Source organism: Cebus imitator, unplaced genomic scaffold (genome assembly GCF_001604975.1).
Source record: "Cebus imitator isolate Cc_AM_T3 unplaced genomic scaffold, Cebus_imitator-1.0 Scaffold234, whole genome shotgun sequence".
NCBI classification, from domain to species: Eukaryota; Metazoa; Chordata; class Mammalia; order Primates; family Cebidae; genus Cebus; species Cebus imitator.
The window spans coordinates 1,268,425-1,277,175 of NW_016107549.1; the positions used below are offsets into that span (position 1 = coordinate 1,268,425).

The 8,751-nt window shown below is 50.3% G+C and overlaps 1 protein-coding gene across 20 annotated transcripts in view; it reads left to right on the top strand.

The window, feature by feature from the left end:
- Positions 1-8,751, top strand: part of CACNA1A (calcium voltage-gated channel subunit alpha1 A) — a 293,742-nt gene that overhangs the window by 227,096 nt on the left and 57,895 nt on the right. For 10 of the 20 annotated variants that reach the window (XM_037727562.1, XM_037727559.1, XM_037727549.1 and 7 more), the window contains exons 23-25: positions 1,234-1,293; positions 2,366-2,473; positions 3,773-3,781. In XM_037727562.1, the coding sequence (XP_037583490.1) occupies positions 1,234-1,293; positions 2,366-2,473; positions 3,773-3,781 (177 nt within the window). The remainder of the gene's footprint in view (positions 1-1,233; positions 1,294-2,365; positions 2,474-3,772; positions 3,782-8,751) is intronic. The other 10 variants (XM_037727553.1, XM_037727556.1, XM_037727561.1 and 7 more) reach the window with 1 other exon arrangement.

Below are 8,751 nucleotides of genomic sequence, written 5' to 3' on the forward strand. Positions count from 1 at the left end.
TGGTGTGATCTCAGCTCACTGCAACCTCAACCTCCCAGATTCAAGTGATTCTCATGCCTCTGTCTTCCGAGTAGTTGGTATTACAGGCACATGCCACCATGCCAAGCTAATTTTTTGTATTTTTAGCAGAGATGGGGTTTTGCCATGTTGGTCAGGCTGGTCTCGAACTCCTGACCTCAAGTGATCTGCCTACCTCAGCCTCCCAAAGTGCTGGGGTCACAGGCTTGAGCCACCACATCTGGCCAGTGTCCACCCCCTGTACCTACCACCAGCCAGATACCAGGCAACACACCCTCATCTTTATGCCCGGGTGACACCAGACGTGTGCTGTGGTGTGTCCTGGAGAGGGGCTGGGCCAGAGAATGTTGTTCATCCAGGCAGAAACATCGGGCCTGGAGATGGGGACGGGAAGAATTAACCTACCCTGGCATGGGCCTGGCCATGAGGCAGGAAGAGATGTGGTGCTAAGGGATTGGCCCCAATGTTTAAGAAACCACATAGTGCCGGGCGTGGTGGCTCACACCTGTAATCCCAGCACTTTGAGAGGCCAAGGCAGGCGGATCACTAGGTCAGGTGTTCAAGACCAGCCAGAGCAACATGGTGGAACCCCGTTTCTACTAAAAATGCAGAAGTCAGCCGGTCGTGGTGCCGTGTTCCTGTAAGCCCCACTACTTGGGAGGCTGAGGCAGGAGAATCACTTGAACCCAGGAGGCGGAGGTTGCAGTGACCTGAGAGGGCACCATTACATCCCAGCCTGGGAGACAGAGTGAGAATTCGTCAAAAAAAAAAAAAAAAAGAAAAGAAAAAAAGAAACACATAGCAATGATTTCTCGTCCAGGACACCAAGAAAGCAAGGGTGTCAGGGGATTGGATCCATCACCAAGAGGGATACAGTCAACCCTGAACTTTTCTGGGGCCGCCTCTAATCCTCGGTAGGGCTTGGGGCAAATTGTAAAAGGCACCTTTCCTATGGGTTAGCGAACCGGCCTAATACAGGGATTTCTGTTAGGATTTGCTGCCATCTGCTGGACAGTTTCATTTACAACATACAAATCTGCACTACGGAAGAGATGGGAGGGGCCCTTGTGCAGCGCACGCCCTGCCCAGCCGATGTGGCAGCTGTGCCCTCCCCTGGGTTCAGGCTCCGCTCCCCAGCGGGCAGTCGTTCATTTTACCGGGGCTCTGCTGGAACGGGCCAGTAATCCACTGCTCTCTTGCTTTTAACCCCTGCAGGTGCTGCGATATTTTGACTACGTTTTTACAGGCGTCTTTACCTTTGAGATGGTGATCAAGGTGAGTGCACATTTGAAGTGAGAACATGCAGTATGGTTTTGTTTTGTTTTTTCAAGCCGGGCAGAGTGGCTCATGCCTGTCATCCCAACACTTTGGGAGGCCGAGGCCGGCAGATGATTTGAGGTCAGGAGTTCGAGACCAGCCTGGTCAACATGGTAAAACCCTGTCTCTGCTAAAAATACAAAAACTAGCCAGGCGTGGTGGCTCATGCCGGTATTCCCAGCTACTCGGAAGGCTGAGGCAGGACACCTGCTTGAACCCAGGGCTGTAATGAGCCAACGTGGAGGCTGCAGTAAGCCAAGATCATGCCACTGCACTCTAGCCTGGGTGACAGAGTGAAACTCTGTCTCAAAAAAAAAAAAAAAAAAAAAAAAAGTGCAGAGAGCCAGGGCTCCAGGAGATTCTGAGCTTTCAAGAATGCCCCCCTCTAGAGGAGGAGTCGGCCAGAGGATTAGAAATGCTCTAGCACTTCGCAGAGTGTGAGAAGAAGGGAAACAAACGGTAGAGAGATGAGAACAGGGAGGCGAGGAGCACCTTGTGCAGGGGTCACAGACAGGGCTCTTTGGCTTTGACTTTAAGTGAGGTGAGAGCCATAGAGGGTTCCGGGCAGAGGAGGTGTTCACAGGTGCACTCTGACATGTGTGGGAAGCAGAGGACCTGTGAGCAGGTGATCACACTGGTCCCCATGGATGATGACGGGGACGGGATCACGCTGGTGACCAAAGAAGACGTGAGATGTGGACAGATTCTTGGAAGGTTCTGGAATCAGAGTCAGTGAGCTTTGCAGATGGAGCCAATGAGGGATTTGGGACAAAGAGGCATCAAAGAGGACCCCAAGGTTTGGATGTAAAAGCCGGCAAGCCAGAGCTGCCTTCCATCAGGCAGAGGGGCTGCCTCTCATGGAGCAGGGGCTCCCCACTCCTTCCCGGAGTCCTCTGGCCACCGCCCATCCCTGCAGGATGAGGCAACCTCTGGCGTCCCTGCCTCTCCCCGAGAGGCTAGGAAGTGGGTGGCAACACCCCAGGGTGGGGATCAAGCGAGGGCTCTGAGCGCTCTCTCTTCTCCCCCACAGATGATTGACCTGGGGCTCGTCCTGCATCAGGGCGCCTACTTCCGCGACCTCTGGAATATTCTCGACTTCATAGTGGTCAGTGGGGCCCTGGTAGCCTTTGCCTTCACGTAAGTCTCCTCGCGAGGCCTCCACTAGCCTCTTTTCCCCCACCCCCCTGGCCTGGGGGCCACCCATCAGATCAGGGGACATGTTCTCAGGGTCCAGGGACGGGGTGTGTGGGCTCTGGGGATGCGGGAGAGATCAGCATGCCACCAGGAAGAGCTTCGATTGGCTTTTTGCATGACAGCCGTGGAGGAAGGAGAAGGGACCCCCCCCACGCACCTTCTACCTCCTCACACAGCAATGGGCCTCAACCACGTCACCAGCCTCTTGCTGTGCTGCTTTCCGTAGACTAGCCTCACCGGAACGTGTCATTCCCCTACTGCTCCACACGCGCCGCCCAAGCTGCTGTCTCTTTGGGGAGTCCCTAAAGAGACAATCAGGAAATGAATGTGCATGAGAATTCTGACCCCCCCCCCCCCGTGCCCAACGGCCCTGTAGTTGTAGACCTGGTGACTCCCTTTGTGTGTCTTTCGCTTCTCCCAGTAGTCCTGGGATTCTCCTCTGAAAGGCCGTGCGTCATCATGGGGCTCCACCATGGTGCCCTAGTTGTAGGCAGCCATTTCGGGATGGCACCCAGGCACTTAGTAGTCATCCCAGGATGGCATCCAAGCTCTGGGTGGCCGTTCCAAGATGGCCCCAGAGTTCTGGGCTCTCATTCCAAGATGGCTTCTGAATTTGGGATGGCCATTCTTAGATGGTCTCTGAGTTCCAAGGTGGCCTTCAAATTCTGGGTGGCCATTCCAAGATGGCCCCCAAGTTCTAGGAAGCCATTGCAAAATGGCCCTTGAGTTCCCGGGTGGCCCCCAAGTTCTGGGCAACCATTCCAAGGTGGCATTTAAGTTCTGGGCGGCTGTTCCAAGATGGCGTCTAAATTCTGGATGGCTATGCTTTCAAGGTCCCTGAGTTCCAAGGTGGTCTTCAAGTTCTGGGTAGCCATTCCAAAATGGCCCCCAAGTTCTAGGAAGCCATTGCAAGATGGCCTCTGAGTTCTGGGCTGCCATGCTAAGATGGCTTCTGAATTCTGAATGGCCATGCTTACATGGTCCCTCAGTTCCAAGGTGGCCTTCAAGTTCTGGGTAGCCATTCCAAGATGGTCCCCAAGTTTTGGGTGGTTATTCCAAGATGGCCCCCAAGTTCTGGGCAGCCATTTCAAGGTGGCACCCTCGTTCTGGGTAACCATTCCAAGATGGTGCCCAACTTCTAGGGAAGCTGTTTCAAAATGGCCCCCAGGTTCTGGGTGACTATTTCAAGATGGCGCCCAGCAGCTGAGTGGCCGTTAGCCATTGGGACCCCGATAGCAGATGTAGCAGTACATTCCTGAGGTTGTAGACATTTGGAGCAGGATGAAAAACATCTAATAAGTCTCTAATCGAGAAATAAATCTTGGGGACCCTGGCTCTGCCCATCATGGTGGATTATTCCCTGAAAGGTTTTGGAAGGATCTTGACCTACTCACTCCCGCTGAGAAATCAGAGGCTCCCTCCTGTGCCTTTGCCTCCAGGCTCCCTCCTCAGCCCATCTGGAGGGACCCTTGAATGGTCTCCGTGACCAAACAGTGAGGACGTGGTTTGTCAGGAGGGCCAGAATGGTGGCCCATTTCCAGCTGAAGACCTATAAAATAGGCCACACTTAGATTCTTCTCTGGGGACACAGTGAGGTGAAGTTGTGTTAGAACAAGAACTCTCCATAGTTTCTGGGTGCGTGCCGCAGAGCCGGAGGAGATGTGTCACGGAGGTCGGGAGGCCAGTTGTGCTGCTTTCTCTTTCTCTTTCACTCCTTCCTCCTCTTTCTCCCTTTTCCCTTTTTGTTCACTTGCTCTTCTTTTCTTTTTCTCTCTCCTGCCCTCCCTCCCCACCTCCTTCCCTCTCTTCAGAGTTCTTCAGTATCTATTTGACTGCCACAGCAATGGAAGAGATTGCTTAAAAAAAAAAAAAAAAAAGCTGGCTGGGCACAGTGGCTCACACCTGTAATCCCAGCACTTTGGGAGGCTGAGACAGGCAGATTGCTTTGAGCCCAGGAGGTCGAGACCAGCCTGGGTAACATAGGGAGACCCCATCTCTACAAAGAAATATGCACACACACACGCATATGTATGTATACACACACATACACACATGTATGTATATATATGCACACGTATGTATGTATATACACACATGTATGTATATACATGCACACGTGTGTATGTATATATTACACACGCGTATGTACACACATGTATGTATATACACACGTATGTATATGCACACACATATGTATATACACACACACGCATGTATCTATATACACACGCGCACACACGTGTATGTATATACACGCGCACACACGTGTATGTATATATACACATGCACACACGTGTATATACACATGCGCACACGTGTATATACACATGCGCACACATGTATGCACACGCACATACACGTATGTATACACACGCATACACATGTATATACACACACGCACATGCACATATGTATGCACACACACATACACATATGTATATACACGCATACACATGTATATACACATGCACATGCACATATGTATATACACACACAAGTATGTGTATACACACGCACATACACATATGTATATACACATACACACATACACAGAAAGTAGGCAGGCATCATGGTGGCATGCCTGTAGTAGCAGCCACACAGGAGGCTGAGGTGGGAGAATCCCTTGAGCCCACGAGGTCGAGACTGCAGTGAGGCAAAATTGTGCCATTGCACTCCAGTCTGGGGAACACAGGAAGAACCCGTCTCAAAAGAATAAAAAATTTAAAAATTAAAAATCAGTGAATTAGCTATTTAGGATATTATTGCTTTGTATGGTTACTGAATAATTTTAATAGTGATGAATACCAAAGAAACAGGTTCAGCAAGCTGTTCTGTATGTTTAAAAGTAAATAAATAAACAAAACACAATGCACATCACATTAGGGGACAAAGATTGCAACAAATAACACAAGGAGCCCATGTCCTTAAAATATAAAAAGCAGTTACAAATCAATAAGAAACACCATTCCTCAGTAGATAAATGGGCAAAGGACGTAAACAGAAACCTCATAGAATGCTGGCAACTAGTCAAACTGAACGGTAGATCAACCTCATTGGAATTCAGAGAAATGTAAAATAAAAATGAGATACAATTTGTTCCATATCAAATTAGCACTGTTTTTCACCCCCCAAAAATGATTGTTTTAGCTAATCACAGTGTGCATAAGAATATATTATAATAGACTGGGCACAGTGGCTCATGCCTGTAGTCCTAGCACTTTGGGAGGCCAAGGCAGGCGGATCACCTGAGGTCAGGAGTTCAAGACCAGCCTGGCCAACATGACAAAAATACAAAAATTCTCTACTAAAAATACAAAAAATTAGTCAGATGTGATAGTGGGTGCCTGGAATCCTAGCTACGCAGCAGACTGAGGCAGAAGAATTGCTTGAACCTCGAAGTAGAGGTTGCAGTAAGCCAAAATCGCACCACTGCACTCAAGCCTAGGCGACAGAGCATAGCTCTGTCTCAAAAAAAATGTTGAGGAGGTGACACTCCCACCTCCATTCCCCAAGTTGACCATCACAATTTAGGGAGGGGGATGACCTTCAAAGGGCCCAGGAGCAAGCCTTTCAATGTGAGCTTTTACCATTATGGGCCACTGTTTACAACATACTGTTTCTAGGTTCTCTGGAGTTACAATTAGCCTCTTCTTTTAAACAAAGTTAATCTGCAAAAACAAACCAAAAATTCTTTTCCACCAGAGGTCAATTAGCATAATGAGCTAAGTGCAGTGACTCACACCTGTAATCCTAGCACTTTGGGAGGCCGAGGCAGGTGGATCATGAGGTCAGAAGTTCAAGACCAGCCTGACCAACATGGCGAAACCCTGCCTCTACTAAAAATACAAAAATTAGCTGGATGTGGTGGTGTGCACCTGTAATCCCAGCTACTCAGGAAGCTGAGGCATGAGAATCACTTAACCTGGGAGGCGGAGGTTGCAGTGAGCCAAGATCGCACCACTGCACTCTAGCCTGGGTGACAGAGTGAGACTCCATCTCAAAAAAAAAAATCAAGTTATACCAGGGCATTCAAATTTGGCCTACGGCTCACAGCAACTTGGCAGCCTGTTTGCAGAGTCAAGCTTTTACATTGTTCTTGTGAAATTAGTACAGGCATAAAGCCACCCTGCACCCTTGAAAATCCATTTTGAATGTTGTTGTTGTTGTTATTTTAATTCTTACACAAGACAATGATCCAGATAGGGATTTCAGGCCGTCCTGTCAGCCCTGGCAGGCTTGTAGATTGTGCAGGAACTGGGAGTTGTGAGATTTTGCCAGTGGCATTCTGGCACGTGTCTGGGACTCTCCCAGAGCTTTGGAACAGCCGACGGCCATGAGTCCAACAGGGAGCATCTTTATATAACAGTCAGAGGAATGGGAAAGGAGACCCTGAGACCTCACCCCTACCACATCCTCCCCACCCCACTGTCAAGAGTCCATCTGAGGCTGCTGTTCCTCCCCCAGGGCAGGGATGCAGGCCCAGCACAGCTGGTCAGGTGCCTTGATCAAGCCATTCCTGCACGCCTAAGAGCCAAATTGCTAGAAAGCCAGAATAACGCTACTACTCGAGCTACTGCTTTTTCCCCCCAAGAAAAGTTTTGGAATCTTCCCCTGGTTGCAGGTTTCTGGTCTCTTTTGCCTGAGAAGGTCTGTCACCCTATGAGGACTTGGCGTATTGTCTTTCCTTGTCATCAGATAGTTGGCACGTTGGAAGGAGCATGGGATGCTCTGAGGTTCTCAACCTGAGTGCTGAACCCATCCCCCCACCCGACCAGGTCCTCTGCTTCTTTCCTTCCTGCTCTTTTAACTCGCTTTGTCTGTCCTGTGTGCACATCTCCTCGTTGACAAGGCTGAGAACCCCAGCAAGTATTAGATTGACCTTCCTGTTGGAGGAAAAGGTCCCTGCAGGTCTGTTTGATTTCTCTAGACATGCAAGTCCTTCAGCCTGTCTGTGCCTCAGTTTTTCCCTTCTAGATGAGGAAACTGTGGCCCAGAGAGACTGTGGAGGAAAATAAGCCCAGCAAGATCGCTGAGGTTGGGTTGAGCTGTCAGATGCTGCCCATCTCCCAGTCCTGCGTACGGAGGCTCACAGTGGGCAGAATGACACTCTCAGCAGCCCAGCCGGCCTGCATTCTCTGAGGTCCTGGCAGGGCTGCAAGATCCAGGGGAAGGGAGCGTAAGGTTGCTCTCTTACTTGTTGAAAGGAATCTTGCTATTCTGGCCCTTTGGGGTCAAAGCAAGGATTCTCCCCGCAGTGCTGTGATTTTGGCCCCGTCTCTGATATGGGAAAAAACTGCCCCTGTGGTCCCACCAAGGGATGTCGAAGCTGTCCTAAAGGTGTCCACCCTCCTGCACCTCACCCAATATCTGTGTGTGTGTGTGTGTGTGTGTGTGTGTCCTGCTCAGTTCACTGACTGTGTCCCATGTGTCCATCTGTCCACCATGAACGCACCGTTTCGTGAGCCATCACACATCATATCACGCTCTGTGCCCATGCATTGGGGCAGCCGACTGACATTTCTCAGCAGCTGGTGGATCATGATCCTGCCCTCACTGCCAAGAGTCCATCTGGCGCGGCTGCTCCTCCCCCAAAGACAGGACCGCAGCTGCCAGAACACCTTGATCAAGCTGCTCCTGCATATCCAGGAGTCAGACTGTCAGGAAGCCAAAGATGGAGCCCTGAGCTGCTCTCTCTTGATCCTCATCTTCAAAACAGCCCCCAACCTGAAAGGATTCTTTTTCTTGCATGTGATGAAATGGAAAGATTAGAGCGCAAGAGACCCACACCTGGGTTTGAATCTCTGTCTGTCTTCCCCACTGTGTGCCTGCCCTTGGGCAAGTCACCCTTTTTCTCTAGGCCTCAGCTTCGTTATCTGGAAAATGGGCATCATGGTGCCAGCTCCCCACAGGCAAATGTAGTGATGTTCAGAAGACTCCCATCTTAAACCTAAAGTCAGCAGACTGGGCAAAAATCACTATCATTGGCCAGGTACAGTGGCTCACACCTGTAAGCACTTTGGGAGGCCGAAGTAGGCCGATCACAAGGTCAGGGGTTTGAGACCAGCCTGGGCAACATGGTGAAACCCGATGTCTGTTAAAAATATAAAAGTAAGCTGCGTGTGGTGGCTACTCGGGAGGCGGAGACAAGAGAATCGCTTGAACTCGGGAGGCAAAGGTTGCAGTGAGCCGAGATCGCGCCATTGCACTCCAGCCTGGGTAACA